The 20,972-nt window shown below is 39.5% G+C and overlaps 1 protein-coding gene across 1 annotated transcript; it reads right to left on the reverse strand.

Annotated features, from left to right (window-relative positions):
• Nucleotides 1–15,685: 15,685 nt before the first annotated feature.
• On the reverse strand, nucleotides 15,686–20,676 carry LOC18444892 (putative indole-3-pyruvate monooxygenase YUCCA11). The gene is made up of 4 exons (XM_020673957.2): nucleotides 19,972–20,676; nucleotides 17,617–17,850; nucleotides 16,631–16,753; nucleotides 15,686–16,408 (listed from the first exon to the last, which is right to left on the reverse strand). The coding sequence occupies exons 1-4, from the start codon at nucleotides 20,587–20,589 to the stop codon at nucleotides 16,220–16,222; spliced, it is 1,164 nt and encodes a 387-aa protein (XP_020529616.2). The 5' UTR covers nucleotides 20,590–20,676; the 3' UTR covers nucleotides 15,686–16,219.
• Nucleotides 20,677–20,972: the final 296 nt, after the last annotated feature.

Consider the following 20,972-nt stretch of genomic DNA (forward strand, 5'->3'; position numbering starts at 1 on the left):
AGTGGGAATAAATCCCTTAAGCAAGGCCCCCACCAGAAGACTAAAAAGAAAGCCTAACTGATTGGGAATAAGCCCTTAAGCAAAGAACCTGACTACTAATCAAACCTCGATTCTGGCTGATTGGGTCAACAAGCCCTTAAGAAAGGCCCTGAGTTGTTGGAACCAAAAAGGACTCTTGAAGTGAGAAGGAAACCCATAAGCAAAGTCCCTATCGATAGTTCAAGTCTCTTCTCTTCCCAAAAGTCTTGACGCCCCTGGGTCTACAAGCCTTTCAATAAGGCCCCCAGTCGTCGAAGCACCATGGTCATCCCTCAGGGAAGAAGCTTGGCACGATTCCCCTTTGCTGTTCGTGCTGATGTCGATGGCCAAGAAGAAAAAAAATGAAAGCCGAAGGACCAATTTTGATTCTGAATGTTGTCCTTCTCGCTTCCCTCGAAGCACAACATTTGGCGGGGCAAGCTATTTTAGGGTATTTTTTTATACTTGTATCCCCGATGCGAATAAGGAGGAAGCCAATCGCAACTTAGGCCCTCGAGCGCTAAAATGCCTGTGGATCATGGAAGCACTATTAAAATAAACCCTGATCAGGAGCGAATTTTTGAAAGGCAATAGATGTGTCCCAAATAGCATGTGGAAGTATCACTGGACTCCCTAATGACACCCACCAAGTTTTGTCGCGATCTGATGACGTTAAGGAGGATCAGAGATAAAACCCACTTCCAGGTTCGGCCTCTAACATGCTGAAAATGCACCTTATAACTATATAACCCTATCATTGGAGCTTCAGATAAACACCAGAGAACTTTCATTAGATTCATAAGGTCGAAAACCCATTAGATATCAATTTTAGTTCCTTCGGACACTTCTGGACCATCTTGTGGCCGACTTACCCACAAATGATGGGTTACACACTATTCTGGTGCACCCTCAGTGAACCAGTTTCCATTTATGAAAACTGTATAATATGATTTTGGGATCACATTTGGAAGGTCATAACTTCTACATCTTAAGTCGAATCAAGCTCGAATTTCAAGAGAATCTTCATCTCGTCGCCGTGCGCGTTTTGATATGTGGCACAACCTCATGACACGACCCGAGACGGAAGAAATCTTAGAGAGAAGCTGTTTAAGAAACTCATGCTTTACAGATTTTTGCAAAAGGAGAGATCCCTTCAATTGAATGGTCATATCATAAAGCCCCGACTTCAGATCGACTTGAAAATGGGTCCGTTGCGACCGTGACGTCAAGGGCTTCGATCCAAAATAAACATCATATGTGATAAGTGGATGAAAAAGGTTGTCTTTTGAGATTGCAAGAAAGGGTATTTTTGGCGACTGGAATCCATATTTCGACAAAATTTTCTAATTTTGAAAGTGAGGGTCCGGCCACCAAATCGTGCCATTCTTGTCGCCAAACGACTGTGACGAATTCCCCGTTATTCCACTACAAAAAGATCAAACTAAAATGCCAAGAAATGGACAAAATCGAAGATCTAAGATTGTTCCCATCTTTTGACGGACTTCATCAAGAGCTCGATAGTTAAATTTGAGGATCAAAAGATATGTCAAAACGAACGCCTCGCCAAGACCATCACTTTCGTGAAATTCCTTTCACTGGAAGGTTGCCAGAAAGATGCAAAATGGGCCCCGGATGACCACCATAGCCTGTGGCCCCATTTTGGAGACCATCTTGCCATTTTTGAGATTGTGGGTAAGGGAAAAATAGATATTTTGCCCCAAAAACGGGCAATTTTGATTCATAGAAAATTTATTTTTTGGCAACTTTAGTTAGTTTTGAGCATCCACCCTTGACTCCTATAGAGTGTTATATAAGCATTTGTCACTCTAAATTCAAGAAGATGAGAAATTAATGAGATTTGGCCCCCAAGCTTTCAATTGATTTTTCCTTGGTTTGGAAATATTTTCCTTTACCCATTTTCATCCCAAGAGAGGAGAGAGAAAATTTTCTCCATAAGCCACTACCCATAGAACTTCCTACTCCTCACTTGGGACTTCCCACTTCTCACTAAGAACATCCCACTTCCAACCTAGCTACCAGTTCGGTTCAAAGAGTCTGCTAGGTAACCCCTCACTCTTTCTCTCTCTTCCTCTTTTCTCTCTCTTCTCTCTCTTCCTATCTTCTTTCTTTCCTCTTTCTTTCTCTCTCTTCTCTCCCCTCTCTTTCTTCTATCTTTCCTTTTCCCCCTTCTCTTTCTCTCCCTTTCTCATGATTAACGGGGCCGACGGCTTATCGCACTTCTCTCTTTCTCTCACTTCTCTCTCTTTCTCTATCTTCTCTTCTCTTTTTTATCTTTCTCCTCCTCTCTTCTCCTCTTTCTTATTTCTCCTCTCTATTTCTCTCTCTTCTCTTCTCTCCTTCTATCTCTTTCTCTTCCCTTCTTCTCTCTTTCTCTTCCTTTCTTCTCTCTTTCCTTTCCTCCCTCGCTCTCTTATTCTCTCTCTTTCTCACGATTAACTGGGCTGACGGTAAACTTGCCTTTCTTCTCTGTCTCCTCTCTCTTTCTCTCTTTCCTTCTCCCTTTCACTCTAAGGCTTCTCGCTCTCAATCTCTTTTTTTCTCTCTCTTCCTCTTCCCTTCTTCTCTCTCCTTTCCTCTTCTCTCTTTCTTCTCTCTTTCTCTCTCTTTCCCTCTTTCTCTCTCTTCACTCTTTATTTCTCTTCTCTTCCGTCTATCTCTCTTTCTCTCTCTTCCCTTCTTCTCTCTTTCTCTTCTTTTCTTCTCTCTTTCTTTTCCTCCCCTCTCTCTCTCGCTTTCATGGCCAGTCAGGCCGGCGGCTAGGCCATCGACCCCTCACCTTCTTTCTTTCTCTTTCTCTCTCTTCTTCTCCTTCTCTCTTCTCTTCCTCCTCTCTCTTCTCTCTTTCTCTCTCTTATCTTGTCTGCTTCTTTCTATTTCTCTTCCTCCTTCCTTCTCCAGTTTCTTCTCTCTTTTCTCTCTCTTTCTCTCTCTTTCTCTATCTCTCATGGTTAATCAAGCCGACAGCTAAGCTGTCAGCTCACCTGTCTCCCTCTCTCTTCTCTCCCTTCTCTTTCTCTCTCTCTTTTTCTCCTCCTTCTCCCTCTTCTCTCTCTTTTTCTCCTCTCTCATTCTTTTCTCTCTCTTTCTCCTTCACCCTCTCTGTCTTTAATCGTGACGGCAACTTAGCCGTCAGTCCCCCTCTCTATTCTCTTCTCTTCTTCTTTCTTTCTCTCTCTCCCACTCTCGAACCGACTGGCGGCTAAGCCGCAGGTCCCTTTCTCTTCTCTCTTTTCTTCGCCTCTTTTCTTTCCCCTTTCTCTCTCTCTCTTCCTTCGTCTCTCTCTCAAACTGGTCGGTGGTTAATCCGTCAGTCCCTTCTCGTCTCTCTTCTCTCTTCTCTTTTCCTCTTTTTTTTCTCCCTTTCTCTCTCTCTTTCCTCTACTTTCTCTCTTCACCGAACCGGCAGTCTTAGCCACTGGTCTCTTCTTTTCTCCTTTCTCTTTTCTCTACTTGTCTCTTCTCCCTCCTTTCTCTCTCTCTCTCTCTCTCTCTCTCTCTCTCTCTCTCTCTTTCTTTCCCCTTTACTCTCTCCCTCTCAACCGGGATGGGGGCTTAGCTGCCGATCCCCCTCTCTTTCCTTATCCTTCTCCTCTCTCTCTCTCTCTCGACTGAATCGACGGCCTAGCCACCGGTCCCTCTCTTCCCTCTCTTCTCCTTCTCTCTTCTTCCCTTCCCCCTCTCTCTCCTCTTCTTTTCTCTCTTTCTTTGAATCGGTGGTCTCACTGCCAGTCACCTTTTCTTCTCTCTTCTTCCACTTACTTTCTCTCCTCTTCTCTTTCTTTCTCTTTCTTTCTCTTTCTTTCTTCTTTCTCTTTCACTATTTCCCTCTCAACCAGGATGACAGCCTCTTCGCTAGCCCCCTCTCCCTCTCCCTCTCTCTCAATCTCTCTCTCTCAATTGAACCGGCGGTTTAGCCACCGGTCCTTCTCTTCTCTTCTTCTCCTTCTCTCTTCTTCCCCCTTCTCTCTCTCTCCTCTTCTCTTCTTTACTCATCTCTTCTTCCCTCTTCTCTCTCCTCTTCTTCTCTCTCTCTTTCTTTTCTTCTCTTCCCTTTTTCTTTCCTCTTCTCTTTCTTCACCAAACTGGCAGTCTAGCTGCCATATCCTCGCTCTTCTCTCCCCCTCTCTCGCCCTCTTTCTCTCTTTTTTTCTCTCTTCTCTCTCTTTCTCACTCTCTCTCTCGTTCTCTCTTCCTCTTGGCCTCTTGCCCTCTCTCTCTTCTTCTCTCTCTTCTCTCTTTCTCTCGGCCTCTCTCTTCCTCTTATCTCTTTCTCTCTCTCCCTCACCCTCTTCCTCTTGTTCTCTCTTTCTTGTTTTCTCTCTCCTCATCCTTCTTCTCTTACCCTGTTTCGTTCTCTCTTCTCTCCTCCTCCTCTCTTAAAACCCCTTACTTTTCTCTCTCCCATCTCTTATGGAATTCCTCCTTTCATTTACTTCTTCAACCCCCACACTATTAATTTTATCATCATCTCACTTATAACATTTGGTTATATTTATTCATTTATCCGTATGTCTATACGAGGACGTTTGACAAGACGACACCGAAAGGCTGTTGAATTCACAAATAGTCTAGTATCATCCCACCTTTATATATATATATATATATATATATATATATATATATATATATATATATACTCTAATATCAAGTCAGGGTCTTCTGATGTCTGATAACCTTATGTGTGTGCGCTCTTGAGCTGTAGAGTGCAAAGCAAGGAGGCTAAAGCCGAACCAACCTCAAGCTAGGGGGCTTTCTAACATGATTTAAGAGGGGCCTCGCAAATGCTTAAGCGTGTCATGAACCCACTGTGAGGTATGTCCCACCTCACACCACACAATCCTCTCTCACTAGTTGGCACCTGTCCGCACATGCACCACACACACTGCTGTTCTCGAGAGAGCGATCTCGAGCCAGACCTGAACTCGGGTCCTCTTGTGGTCATGCGACCCCTACGAGATCGAGGCCCAACCAGTGAGTCCATCTTCTTGTACCTCGACGACATAGCAATGAACAATGTCACTCATCTCAGGTTCTTCCATGCCTTGCAACGGGTAGAACCAGTTTTGTTCTAGTAGGTCTTCTGAGGCTGAAGACTTTGCTTTTAATTTTCGGAGAGACATGCTCATCTCTTTCATTTGTTTAATTCGCAAGCGCCGATAGACCTTCTCCCAGAATTGGAATCGACATCGATTTCCCTCTCGACTAGCTCAACCTACGGACATGAGGGCAAAGTCGATCAATTCTTGTAAAGTATGGCATCCAAGAAGAAGGGAGCTCGTAATTGACCTTGGAGGCTTAGGATTTCTTGGAGAAGGGGGATGTTGACTGGTCATCTTTGAGGGTATCCTCTTACCCCAAGCCTTACCTCGAGGAATAGCTCATGCATATAAGGAAGGAGGAGTAGACAAGATGGTGCTCAAAGGGAACTTCTTCGAGTACCACGTGCTTAGTGGCTTCGAGGTGGTGAGGGGCACCTTTGACGATCCTTTCCTTTTCCCGTTGGTAGAGTCACCGAACCTGCATGTGTGTGAACGGCCCACAGCAGTGTTTGGGGTGGTTTGTGACCCAACCTGTAGTGAAGTGGAAGGCTAAGTATTTGAGATACACTCCTTCTTAGTTGCAGTGGCCTTAGGGCCTTTAGCATGCATATGTATTTTTTTGGAAGACTTTTGATTGCCTCTAAAGTCGTGTGCTCGTTTGGTTCCAGCCGTTGGGCTGCCTCGAGCTTCGAGATTAACATGCAATGCATTGGTGGCTCGAAGACCACTTGTGGTGAGTTCAGGTCTCACGAGACCCGAAGCAGGTGAGCAGACTAGGATAAGCTATTGTCTTTCCCGTCTCGTCACGGTGATTGTTAAACCATCAATCGTGACATGTGTGAATGTGGGAGGCTTTGGGACCGCCCGAGCTGGTGTAGGAAGCGTTAGAGTGTGATGTGTGCGTTGAGGAGCTAGTGCTAACGATGCCTTTGTAAAGCACTGGTGGGGTTACCTTTCGGTCACCCATTGAGACAGTGGCCTTATCAGGACTCACCGCATGAAGAAGAGAAGTGGCATCAGGACCACTTTTAGACTTGCGAAACAGGTTGCATATGAGAGGAGGTGGTCATAGAGCCACCCATGTAAATGACATCAATGGATTTCCCATTGATGTCAGAGAAGGGAACAGAAGGGGTTTGAGTACCCTTTCCCTTAGTTTTTCTTGCCTAATGTAGGATGGTAGGGCCAGCCAAGATGCTTGAGGAGGACAAGGGAGAAGTAGGATTAGCTATTCTGCTCTCCATAGGGGAGGTCACAAATATGGGGATGATGAAGTCTCCAACTTGGACGAAACAGGAGTAATGAGATTTCATTGAAGTTTTAGAAAGACAAAAGAAGAAAGATGTTTGCCTCAAAACGGTCCGACCCAACTATAGGCTGGCGTCTCACCAGTGGAGTTTCTAGTTGGTGGGGGCTAGAGTTTTTCCTCTTAGAACAGTTACGAAGCCCTCCGGCTGTCTACCAGCGCGGTTTGGACACAAACTCTCCTCAGGCCTTTAACACGTTGCTCCATTCAATGATGATTCGTCGGTACTCCTCTATAAAGGCTAGCTCAAATGAGGGGGTTGGCTGGCAAGAGTTAGAATAAGAGGAGAAATAGTGACAAGAATGCCCCTGTCCGTGCAAACCTATGGGCTCGGGTGATCAGAGCAGCTAAATTATTAGAACCCTCTTCACTATCGACTTAAAAAGATTCCACCCGAGTGAGTGAGGGGGAGAATGCGTGTGTTCCCTGTGGCTCAACTCTACTATACAGAGAGGAAGTTAGAGCGATGGTGCAAAGGTTAGAAATTTTGGGATGACTCTGAAGTGTATTGAGTCGAGCGTATGTCGGACAGCGGGATGTGGTGCTGAGCCACAAGTTTACTGCATTTAAGCTTGAATCACGAAGGGGAAAGTTGCAAAGGGAGATGAGACCGTGGGTTTCGTGACTCTGAGTCCTTTAGCGTGAAGAGAATGAGAGAAATAAAGGGAAAGAGATGGGACTGCGTGCTTGTCGCCGGTCTAGATTGTTGTGTGGGGTAAGCAATGAGTGGAGAGAGAATGGGAGAAAAGAAGAGAGAGAACGGGCTTTAGGCGTGGCCTAGCCTAAGAGAAGGAGAGAGAAAATGGGATCGCACACTCAAGATGGGGTATTTCTCTCTCCTCACGCTGGAACCAAGGGTTAAAAGCAAAAGACGAGTGAATATAAGTTTAATGCCTATATTTCGTTAATGAATGATCCAACCCTTTGACAATTGACCTAAGCTTGTTTATATAGAGGACCAATCAAACAGGGGTGGATGCTCAACACTAAGCCAAATCATAGTTAAAAGAAATTATAATAAAATCCCGAATTTAGGAAGAATGATTAAATTGCCCCTTAAATCTTTTACGCTAATGACGAAACCATCCTTCTCTAAGGGGCCTTTCACCATTGTCAGATCTTAGAACCTTTTTTGATGCTTGTGTCCGTGATTCAAACGATCCATCATCGTAGTCTTGATGCTTGCCCTATTCTGAAGAGTTTGATGTCTTTTGAGCGTCTTGAGACAGACTTCTTCCTGAGAGGCAGAAATCTAGCTAGATCATGAACTTTGGCCGTCAATGCAATGCGATCCAAGGTGTTCCAAGTTTTTATTTTGATTGCAAATTAAAGATGAGACTACCACAGTTGTTTTGCACCAAATTTTGTCCCTTTTGATTCTTGCTTGAAGTACTTTCTGAATTTGGGAGATCGTCGAAAATAGGGATTCCAGCGATCGGGCGACCTTTCTTTCTTCAACATTGCAATTTGAGATTTATCCGACCTTAGATTGAGTGTAACATTATACCAGCTTGTAGCCCTTCGTGATACAGTCTCATCGGACCTGTCTTTACAATGATTCGATGTATAGATCTCGAGTTATTGTTTCACGAAGTTTGAGAAGTATTTTTCTTCAAAAGTACTTATTTCCATGGTTTTGGGCACATCTTTTCTCTAGAAAAGCTTTTAGTTATGGGTCACGTCACGACGTGTGCCATATATCAAAATGATTGGGTCGTCGAGACCTAACTTATGTCCGAATTTGAGCTTATTCTGACTCTAAACGAGTGACAAGTGGGTGTTTGCAAGTCATCCTGAGATGTGAAGGGCGCAACCTTCATGATTGGGGACTGGTTTGGTGAGACCACACCGCAATAACATAAAACCTACCTGTTTGTGGTAATTTGGACCTATAATGTTCCTAGGAGGTCAGATTGAGCCCAAATTTGATCTCAAGAGGTTTTCCCACATTCTGGTTGCAATGGCAGTGGTCTGGTACTAGTTTAAAGCCTTTAGCATAGGGCTGTAGTTATAAAGTATCCTTTTGGCATGATAGTACTATTTTCAAGATTGCGTAGTTTTACGCTTATTTTGCAGTGTTCCCTTGATCTAACGGTATCTTGGGTATTGACAGGATTAGGTCATCACTAGCTCTTTTCTTATTTATACCAAGGATGTAAGTACATCAAAAATGTCGTATAACAATCATCTCAGTCATGACGGCCAAGCTGTTTCCCACCTAGTGGGGCTTTCGAGGCTTGACGCTGATTGTAATGGAGATTGGAGGCATTGTCACTGTCTCCATACTTCTGATCACTCTGCAACTCAAAAAGAGAGGTCTGATGCTTGGTGCTATTTGGAGTAGCGATGGCGCCGATGGGAATGACATCAGGCTTCTGGACTTCCGGTTTGCTCGTGTGATGACTGAGGTTCCTTCAAATTTTTGGTAGGGCTTTAGTGGTTGGGGTAACATCAAAGCCTTTCTTTTTGAAATGCTTCATGGTCAGGTCATTCTAAGTCAGTCTTGTCTTGTTTCGCCTCTTGGTGCCTTTAGTCCTACTTGGGCAATTAAGGTTTGATGAAGGTTAGGATTACAATAAAAGGGTTCCGGTGGGGTGAATAATTTAAAACATCCAAGTAGTCTGCCATAAGGTCTTTAGTTGAGATCGGGATATCTTCACTTGCTAAAACATGGTTTTCAACTTCCTGGGATCTATCTTTAGCTATGCTTTGGCTTGACATTAGGCTGAAGGAACCAACTTGGGCTTGAATAGATTAAGGAAAGATAGGCATGAGTTAAGCTTGTGTTGAATCATTTATTGGGAAAATTACAAATAACCCCCAAAAATAGATTTCTTATCCAACTTACCCCCAACCAAACTTTTTTCTCACTTTTTATCCCAAAATATACTTTCCTAGTAAATACCCCCCCAAATAAAAAAAAGCACATTTTTTTAAGAAAAATACATTTTTCGTAAATAAAAAACTAATTTTGGCTGGACATTCACATGGGCTTACACATAGTACCAAAAGCTACATGGGCTGCCGGACCACCACATATCAATTGTTAGACCCCGTTAAACTAAAAAGAGTGTCAAAATGCTCTTCGACATTGTCGAACCGCACTTTGGACCTTTTGCCAAACCGCATGGGCTTGTTGCCGAACCGCAGGGGCCTGCTGCCGGGTCGCATGGGCCTATTCCCGGACCGCTCTTTGGCAATGCTGGACTGCATGGACCTATTGCCGGATCGTTCTTTGTCAGTGCCAAACCACTTTGGGATATTGTCAAACCGCTTGTTTATACAGTTGGACCACCTTTTTGTGTGTTATGGGAAAAGTTAAGTAGTCAGTGTTAGAAGAGAGAGAGGGTATTTTGGTCCTAAAAACTATGACTTTTGATTGGGGGGTATTTGTTAGAAAATTTCGTTTTGGGGTAAATGCTACGATTAAAAAATTGGTTGGGGGTAGGTTGTAAAGAAAATTGGGTCAAGGGGGATTTTTGTAATTTCCTTATTTATATGCCATTTTCTAACATCCCATGCTCCTATCCAAAGCTTAAGGTTTCTTGCATTTATGTGTATTTGTGAAATCGGTACTCTAAGGGACAATAACGAATTATAGCAATATCCAATATTTTTTCAATTTCAGAAAAATTGGTTTTTTACTTTTTAATTTATTTGAAAGTTTTAATAAGTGGGTATCAGTGAAACATCATTATTGATGATATTTTACTGATAATTAAGTTTCCATTTGCAAACTTTCAGCCATGAAATGTGGCATTTCTTTCCTAAAACTGTTATATCAGCGGACTTTATTCCTAAAGGCTAAAAAATTGGGCTTTCAATTGGTACCTAAACATATACATTATTTAAAATAAATTAAGCAGCCCACATATAAAAAAGTAAGTTTACTTAACAATATCAATCTCTACTATATGATATCTTACTCTTGTGTGAAGCTCTTAATTTGAAAGGGAAATTTGTAAACCATCAATGCCTATAGTAAGACGAGCAAAGCTGGTTTGGAAAGCAAGCTTGGCATGTTGACCCCATAGTAGCCCTAAATTACCACAAAAGAAAAAAAAAAAAAAGTCCCAAAGGCTAGAAATTTTTATACGAGAGGGAATCCTGAATGTTACTTTAATTAATTATCTCCATGCATGGAGAATCTTACTATTTTTCCATTTATGGATAAAGACTCATTTTCCATTTCTTGATAAGCATAACCATGAAAGAGAAATTAGCGATCATTCTCGAGATGGGCCTTCTGGACTTCCTACTTTCTCTTGTCTTAACCAAATCTCCTTCCCAAACAATTCTAGGGGGAGAAGGCTACACTGCAGCTTTTTGTTAGAAAAGGTTTAAACATCATCTCTATCTCCACTTTGCAAAAGAATTTTTGAGTGCATTCAACTTCATATCCAATAAGTATTTTATAAAACATATAGATGACTATTCCATCTATTTTGAACTTGAAACCATGTATCATAGGCCGGTGAAAACTGCCACCAACAATTTGGAGTTAGGGATGTGGGTTCTGCATGCTTCAAACCGGAAATTTTTAGTGGTTGGCCACATGCAAACTAGTTATTTGTAGACTTGTAAAGGCTGCTACCAAGAAAGATAGCATGCCAAAGTCCATATACCCCAACCACTGAAAGGCCCAATGTGGGGACCTACCACCATTCCATGCAAAAGAGGGAATGAAAAGCTTTCCAATAAAGAGGTGGTCTTCCGTACCATAACATTGGCAACTAGCTACGTGGTCTTCTATGCCATAACATTGGCAACTGGCTACAAGAGTACAATCAAGGCATGGCTCAAGGTTAATCTCATTTAAACCTAGTTCAACCAATAGTTTCTTAACTAATGTATGATCTAGCTGGGCTCCTTTCATTTGATTAAAAAATCAATGCATGAATTTAGATTCTAATAAGTTGTCAACAATTGATGAAGAATCAATGCATGACTTCATATCATAATCAAGTGGTTGAAAAATGACTAGCATTTTTTGGAATATTGTATCTCTAGAATATTTGCTTGGAACTGTATTTGAGGACTTAAAACTAAAAATTTGCATATTTTGCATGGATGAAGATGGATTTTTTAGTGAAGATGGCATGCCAAGACCTAAATGCTCAAACCATTGGAGAGGGCCAAATGGTTTCTAACCTCTAGATTCTCAAGGAGGGGACTCTTTGGACTGTCAAAAGATACTAAGAATATAGCAAATGACATATATTCCTTCTTCAAAATTGGACTCGAGTGAAAAAAGGCTTCGATATTGAGATTAAGCGCCAAATGGGCTCGAATGTTGTTTATATTATGGTTATGGTTGTTTGGATTATATATATATATGGTTAGACACTGCCAAAAGTTCACATCTAACCGCCAATAATAATTGAGACTTTTTTGTATCAAAAGCAAATAGTCATATTATATATATGTATTTTTTTATATCATGGGTATGTTTGTTTGTGCTTTTGTTTAGACATTATCTCTGTAGGATACATCACTAGGAATTTCATCTCCAAATTTTCTCTATTGCTTTATTTCATTCTTTAAATATTGATTTCTTATGTGGTTACTTCGACATGCATATTTGGATGGGAGATTATCATTTCATTTCTCCAAAATTTGAATAAGCTTTCGATGGAATTTCAATAAAAATCTCGTGCTATATGGGGATGTTTTATTTTGAAGAGAGAGAGATGCCCGGCTTTCATGACAGCGAGCTACTGTGATACTGATAGGGGTGGCAACGGAATCTCCTAGGGGGAGGTTTTGTTTGTTAGAGAGAGAGATGCCCAGAGCTACTACGATACTGACAGGGGTGGTAACAGGTTGGGTCGGATCAGGTCGAACTCGGACCCAGTGAAAATATATTATGTGACCCAAACCTAGACTTGGATCGGATCGGATCCGATGCAAAAAATGAAATATCTATGTATTTAATTATATTTAAATATATTTCATATATTGAGAGCCAAAAAGCATTACTGGATCAGGACCCAGACCCAGACCCAAACGAGGCCAAATCAGACTTGAATACGGACCCGAAGAGTGTTTGGGTCCAATTGTGTAAAATAAAATGTACAGCGAAATAGGACTTATTTGTAAATTTCCAAAAAAACTACCACTTGTGTAATCAACATGCAATTTTATATGCAATTTGCAATTTTACTACCTCGTCTTCAGGTGAAAAAGGATACCAATATGCAATTTTACTTGCTCCTTTTGTATTTTCATTGTATAGTGAATCTACGAGCTCCAGAGATTCCGATTTTATATATTTAACTTTGGGCCATCTTAGCTAAGAATCAAGTTTCTTTCTGCCATTGGTTTCCTTTTAATGTATTTCCTTAATTGCATTCTATTACTACACAGTTTTGCTGGTTTAGGAGCAGAGGCAGTAAAAATCAATTCAATTCCACACTTCGCATCAAGATCTTAGAACAAAAAGCTATAATAGAGGAATAGAATCATTTAGTTCTCACTGAAAAAACCATACACCAGCCCTTACCTCTAAAGCCATGGAAAATAGCTCCCCATACCTAAGATCAAAACTCCTTCAAAACATACACAAATTACACTCACTCACTTACCGCCATATTAGATGTTCTAAGAACTTTCCATTGATCCGAAAATCACTCAAAACACCAACAAATTAACTAAGTAAAATATGAAAGACAACCCAACAGAACTAAGTGAAACAAACATTGCCCTGCGTAAAGCTGGAGATATATTGCTGCCCCATGTAATGTAGAGCTGCTTCCAGAATCCTCCTAAAGTTTTTTATTGTATTCCCATGAGTTTTGGACCCATTTTGTAGTCAATATCCATTGGTTCTTCGAATAGCTTTCTCTAATTTTCTTTCAAAATCAGCACAAGGAACAAAGTTATCAATGGTGTAAATCACTCAATACCTATCTGTCAATGCAAAGTCGCATATCTATGGAACTCTATTTGAGATAGGTTTGATGAGCACATTTGCTGTAAACCACATGTTTGCAGTTATATGTTATTATTTTATAAAAAGTATGTTTAGCAAGTTATTTTGTATTGTTTAGTAATTTTATGAAATAGAATATTATCAATATGATAATCTTTTTTCTTTTTTTTGGACAAATAAAGTGATAAATCAATGGGGATTTGGGCCAACACCTTTTGGAGAGATTGAAATCAGAGACCTCATCATGGGGCTCGACAATACTACCGCCAAGGCCCCATACCATTATCAATATGTTAATATTATTACTAGTATTAGGATGCACTATCCAATCATCGTTACTGTTTTTAGGCGAGAGTCATGCGTACCCCTAATTTTATAGTAAAAGCCAATTAATTGATAATATAAATTCCTCAATAAAGCAAGCATGTTAAGACAAACGACTCAAATTCCATAGAATCATACAAAAAAGAATTACTAATTATTAACATTTATTAATAGAAGAGCACACTTGTCGGCTTTGTGCCAAAGATGTTATTGGGGACGAACATCATATTTTTCTGCAGTGTACCACAATAGCAAAATCTTGAGAAAAATGGAACATGTTCATAATTTGATTGATTTGTTTCAAATCCCATCCAAGACTCTTGATCACTTTACTAGAGAAAATTTTCAAACTCATGGTATATACACTTCTATCCAATAGATCCCGAGGGTCTAATATGGATGTAATAAAAGTTCAGTTTCATTAATAATTATTTATTCCTTATAACATAGTGAATGAAATTATAAATTATATAAACATTTGTTTTATTTTTTGTTATTATGAAAATATCTAAAACTACATGTCCGTTTACTGAACTTATAATAATCTTTTTAAAAAAGACAAAACTACTCTTTTTTGGTTTTTGAAAACAAAATTTATTTCTTTTTCTAAAATTTTAGAACTCCGTGGCGTCTGGCTTGGAGCTGTGGGTTGGAGTTTTGGCCCTCTAGGCCCCCTCTTTTTTCGTGGCCTTTGCAACAACAGAGGGATCGTCGATTCTGAGATTGGGGAGCAGGAGAAGGGAGGACAAAGAGGTGAGAAGGAGCAGCGAAGGTGTAGAGGAAAGAAATTGCAAATGAAAAAAAGGAAACGAAGAAAAGGAATCGTAGAACAAGGATTCTGGATCTAGTGAAGTCCATTTTCTTCAAAGATCAACAAAAAGTTCATTTTATCCATTATGGATAAAAATAGTCCCATATATCTCGTATTTCACAATAAATTCTCCTTTTGTTTTTTAGAGCACAAACTGTATTTTGGATTTTTTTCTTATTTCTAACAATCAGATTCAAATCAAATTTGGTATTTCCATAGTTCTAATCATAATAACCTATAAAAGAATATTTGAAAATAAATTCAAATTAAATAACATGACAAACCTACTCCTATACTATTCGTGGTTAGTTTGTCAATTTTATTTTCTTTAAATTATTTTTAAATATTTTTATGGGCATATAATATGGAGAACTATGAACAAACCAAATTTGAACTTAATCAACTATATTGAAAAACACTTTACGTTCTAAAAAATATGAATTGATTGGTAAATATGAAATATATAAGACTATCTTTAAATAAAGAAAGTAAAATGGGATTTGTATTTAACTTTTACTAATTTAATATATTCCACTTTACTTAAAATGTGCTCCCTTTATCCATATTAATCTCTCTTACGCAAATATCACTATGCAGCACCAACATAACTAACAGATGCGCAGAATAAAAGATGGGGTGGGGTGTACAAAAATGGACGGGATGAGGGAGGGAGGGAGGGGGTGGGCCATATATGGGTAGAGAGAGAAAGAGATAAATTTTGATTGGCTATAAGGAGCACGGGAGCCATGCTAAGAGAGAGATTGATTGGACTTTGGAGTCAACGGAAAAGAACATGTCAAATTATCATAACAGACAGAGAGTTGGAGGCAGAGATGGGAGAAACGTGGTTCAGGGTGCAAAGTTTGGAGACAAAGACAGAGGAGTGTAGCTAGAGATTAAAGGAGGTGTGTTGGAGGCAGGTAAAGAGGAATGTAGCTAGAGAGTGAGGAGAGGAGAGGAGATAGTGATGTATGGAGGAAAGAGAACACTAAGCTGCATAGATATGTGTGAGAGAGAGTGGGGGAGCTACTGTGGAGACAAGACAGAGGTTGACACTGGTCTCACAGGTTAAGCCTTCGAGAGAAGTAAATTTGAAGGCGTTTATGCTTGCTTTAGGGCCATGTATTACTTGCCATGATCTTCATGGCCCCAGCATAAATGGCTTGGCGAGGTAGTTGTTGTCAAGTCATTCGTACTAGGGCTAATCCAAAGTGTTATAAAGTTGCCCGATCTTAGCCCGAAACTGGATCTTCCACAAGTCGTTTGACAACTCGCATACATGTGATTGGCCACAGACGACGTTCGGGTTGGCTTAGGCTTGGCCTTGAGTGTAGGCCCGGCCAAAACATTTACGTTACGGCTAGGCCCAAGCGAGTTCGCAAACCTCATTAGGTTACTTGAACCCGGTCTAAGGGCACGGCCTGCCCCAGTTAGAGGCCTTACTACTCTCCATTGCTCTATTTGATGTCTCATGAAAGCTGTGCCCCCCCCCCTCCCCATCTCTCTCTTGAAATAAAACCTCACCTCATAACGCGATATTTTATCAAAATTCCATTAAAAGCTTCTTCAAATACTAGAGAAATGAAATAATAATCTCCCATCTAAATTAGCACTTCCATGAAATAGGTAACCACATGGAAATCAAATATTGGAGATACATTCCCAGTAGTATATAAGCATACATATGCAATACCAGAAAAACCACAGACAACTATACCCATAATGCAAAAGAGAATCATGTCAATATTGTGCTTGATCTTAATGTCAAATCATTTTTCAAGCTTAAGACCATCTTTGAAGAGCGAATATATGTCATTTGATATGTTCACAGCATCTTCAGATACTCCAAATAGCCCTCTTCTTGAGAGTCCAACGCAGTAGAGACCATTGGGTCCTCTCCAATGGTTTGGATATTTGGCCCTAGGCATGCCATCTTCAATGAAAAATCCATCATCATCCTTGTAAAATAAAATAATTTCCAATTAAAATCCTCAAATACAAGTCTAAGCAAGTAATTGATATATCTTTAATCAATTGTTGGAAAGGATCTAAATTCAGGCACAGAGTTTTTAATGAAATAAGAATTAATTGAGAAAAAACTTTAATGATGATGAGGAAGACAGCTAGAACAAACATTAGTTAAGAAACTATTTGTTGAAGTACGGTTGAATGAGATTAACCTTAAGCCATGCCTTTATCGTACTCTTATAGCCGGTTGCCAGTATTACGGCATCGAAGACATGCTTCTCATTATTAGAGAACTCCACTTCGTTCCCTTTTATGCATGCAAGGGTGGTCACGACCTGTTTGAGAGAGAGATATTAAAAGGCGGACAATAAAACCATATGCCAAAATCGAGAGGAAGATGGAATAGGGCTACCAATTCATATGTTAACTTTATGAGAGAGAGATAATGCACATATTTAATAATGGGAAAGATTTCTATACTTCCTCCACAACATAGAAGATTTATGCTTCTCCTACCATCCAGCCGTCCAATTTTGATCAAGTGAACCATTCACCGTTTGATCTTAGACTCGATGCCTCAGAGTATTTTATTTTTAATTTTTTTATACAATTTGTATGAATATGAAAGTTGGTAAATGCCATCTTCTCATTGGGGCACAGCTACAAAAATATTAAAAATTTAATATAATGACCAAAATACCCCTAGAAACTTTCAAAGGTGTTTTGGTGATTTTATTTTATTGATAATTTTTTTTTCATATTTCCTACAAGTGCGAGTTTAATAGAGGATTGGATGCCCAAAAATTGGTGTCAAAATATTTTCTAGAAAAAATTAAAAATAAAATATTGTAGAGACATGATGACATTGTGATTGGAGCAATCTTAGCCCTCCATTCAGAATGGACGGTTGGATAAAGGAAAGTATATAAGTTTTATGTTGTAAGGGAAGTATAGAAATCTTGCTTTTTAATAATTTAAAACAAAAGCACATTGAAATATATTCTTAATTAGTAAGGCACCAATTCAGGCTGATTCCTATGCTAAAAAAATGGTAAGTTACTGGGGATTTGAGCCCCTACCCTTTGGTGAGAATAAAGTCTAACATTCCATTATAAGACATAACGATGCTACCACCAATGCCCCAGACCATTCTCATTATTCGTATGCTAACTTTAAATTACATGAGAGAGAGAAAAACCTTTATATCCCCGGATTTTATTTTCTTAATTGTTCCTTGATCAATCATGGGGCTTCTTCCGGTCTTGTTCTTAATAAGAAATGGGCCTTCCTCTGGTCGTAGTATGCCAAACTTACTCGTATCTCCATACAACCGCTTGCTGCAAGAAACCATGAGCCTATCCACCAACTCCATTGGAAAGTACCTCAACAAACGCATTCCCATGTGAATCAATTCCTTGTTCATCACATGGATCTGCACCACCATAACATACATGAAACATTTATGAAATAAGTGCCCACATTTATCTAAATACCACGCGACAACATAAGAAAAGGGTATGAAAATATATATTTAAGGCCATACTCATTATCTATGAGATTGATTATTTGGATAAAATGACTAATGGAGTCTTTGATCAAGAATGAATATCTGTTTCCCTGTGGAATTTTTGACCATCTTAACACTGGAGTTTTAATATAAGATTTTATGGATTTATGATCTAGGTTAAAATGAACATCAAAATAAAAAACCAAAGTAAAATTTTTCAATGTTTAAAATGTAATTTTTTTGACAAAATTTCTGCACGGGTATAAACCCAATGATTTTTTAACGACATCCGTCTTAAAGATGGACGCTATTAGCGGGCTCTTGCACCTGCTGACTCACGAAAGACTTCTCCAAGTAAAATGTCCCCAAAGGGCTAAGCCCTAAGAAATAAGACCAACAACATTATCAAAATTAGAAATCATTCGCTCATCATTTCAAAACTTTCAAAGACAACAATCTTGCCTCATTCTTCGGAACAGCCCTTGGATTTTGTACAGGTCCAAAATACTTAAAATTTCTATGACATTTGGAAAGGGCGAAAGACAAGTGGTCTTGCAAGACTAAGTTGTACATTTGGTCCTCCTGCCAAGCACGTAGTAGTGACGATTTACCTCACAATTTTGCATTTCTTCTTTGAAATGATTGTGATCATTCTGAAAAAAGAAAAACAAAACAAAACAAAACAAAAAAAAAAAAGAAATAAAGATGCTCCACTACATCTTAGTCTGGAAGAGATTTTGATTTGAGCCACTTGTATATCTCCAAGTTTTTTGAGGCTTTTTCCCCAATTGATTATTTGAGTAAGCATGACCACCGAAAATTCTTCTTTGAAATAAAAACATTAAGAGGGGGTGATGCTTGACTCATCTAAATGAAAGATGGGATCCTACTTTACATGCAAGCAGAAACCAACGTCCTTTGTATGTTGCTACATCTTGAATATGTATCAAGCATCCCAACTATCGTTAATTTAAGCTTTAGGATGCTTGGAGGACTAAAAGGCAGCTGCATATCAATCTTTTATTTTAGCATCCTAAGATAATAAATGGTCCTACTTGATATTGTCCTGGCTTTGTGTCTCTGTTTTATTTCTCTTTATATAATACTTCCTTTGGATATTGATGTAGCTGGTGTCAAATATATGCCCAATTCATCGATGCATTGACTCAAAAAAAAAAAAAAATCCCTGAAAACCATTTTTTTGGCTTGTTCTGACCTTTTCATTAAGGAAATCTATAGCATCAACATTTAGACCAATTTCTAGAATATAATAATTCATTTCTTGGTACACATGCCATGTTGTGTTATAAGCATGTCATTTGAAAATTCTATTTCATGAAATTTTTCAAAATATCCATAAGAGATGAACAACTTAAGATTCTACCTATTTGCAACTATTCTAACTAAAAATCGTGTATTTTTTATGGGTACTTTAAAATTAAACCAAAATATATGAGTAAGATGTTAAATTGTCCATCTCTTATAGATAATTTAATAAATAGTCCTTCAATTTATGCTATGCCATTCAAAGAAGGAAATTTCTCTTTTTGTTATATCATTGTATAACATGCTACACACATGTGGACCACCACTACTCTCCATTTTCATGATGGAGCATAATAAATACAGGCAAGTGGGCGACCAACACGTATGCCGGCAAATTGAACCCTTGTGTCTGGAGATGTCAAACCGGCCAACAACTCCCAACACCCCGGATAACTTGATCTGTAATATTTATGGTATACATACCATGCATGACTTACATGAATCGCGTGACTTACGTACTGAGCATAACATGAACGATGCCTCAATCACATAAATTGATACACAAGCAATTGCATTTTGCATGGCTATCTCTTCTTATGATATGTATGGCCATACTAGAAATCTCTAGAAAAAAACGCAAGAAAAAAACTACATATTAGAACGCTTGCATGCAAAACTTTATGAATGGGCGTTTCTCGTCAAAGAAAAAACTAGACCAGGTTCATGTTGATGCAAAATTTAGGATTGAGAAGTAGATTGAAATCAATGGAATACACACACCGGGTTTCTCACGACGATCGAAGTCTTGACACCGTGATTTGAGAGATCCAAGGCAATCTCCATGCCCGAGTTCCCACACCCAACCACAAGCACATTTTGACCCCTGTACTCCCTCCCTGACTTGAATCGTGAAGAGTGTAGTACCTCCCCCTCAAACTTAGGCAGTCCAGGAATTTCAGGAACTACGCCATCACTGTTCTCCCCAGTAGCAACTACCAAGAATCTACCAGTATAATACTCAACATTGTTTGTGCATGTGTTAGTCACATGCACGATCCACCTCTGTAGCTCCCTATCAAAAGTTGCATCAGTCACCTCCCTCGAAAACAGAGGCTCTACCTCCAAGCGGGTAGAATAATCATCTATATATTTAATAAAATCTTTTTTTGATATGAAAGCCGGCGCGTCGGGTGGGAAAGGAAAATGAGGTAGCTCGCAAAATTCTTTGCCGAGGTGGAGATTAAGCCGATCATAGGAGCGTTTCTTCCATAGAGAAGCGGAGCAGTCATCCCTCTCGATGACTAGATTTGGAATAAAGAGCTGGTTCAAGCAAGCTGAAGTTGCCAGGCCCGAAGGCCCAGCCCCTACGATGATAACGACATGCTCTCTCATTGCCATGTTTATCCAGCAAATGCAAGTAACAAAACTTTCTCTAGCAATGACAAACCACAAGAGCTATGAACAAGCACCGGAAAACAACAATGCGACTGTGAAAGAAATGGTCATGTTAGGGGGGGTTTTATAGGGCAATAGTTACTAATAAAATGACTAGTTTTCCCATCATGCTACTACTACAGCTACATTTAACTTTTTTTAGTTTTCCTTTCTTTTCTTTTATATCTTTCACATATGAAGAACTGATGCCACCCTCCACATCTTTATTAATTCCCCCAGTAGCCATCTAATTATTCAGAAAAAAAAAAAATGACGGGATTAAAACATCTTTACGATGCCAACTTTTCTCCCAGGCTAAAACTTCATTTTAGGGAAAATTACAAAAA

The sequence above is a fragment of the Amborella trichopoda genome, chromosome 11 (genome assembly GCF_054954075.1).
Source record: "Amborella trichopoda isolate Santa Cruz 75 chromosome 11, AtrichopodaSantaCruz75HAP2 v2.0, whole genome shotgun sequence".
Taxonomy (NCBI): domain Eukaryota; kingdom Viridiplantae; phylum Streptophyta; class Magnoliopsida; order Amborellales; family Amborellaceae; genus Amborella; species Amborella trichopoda.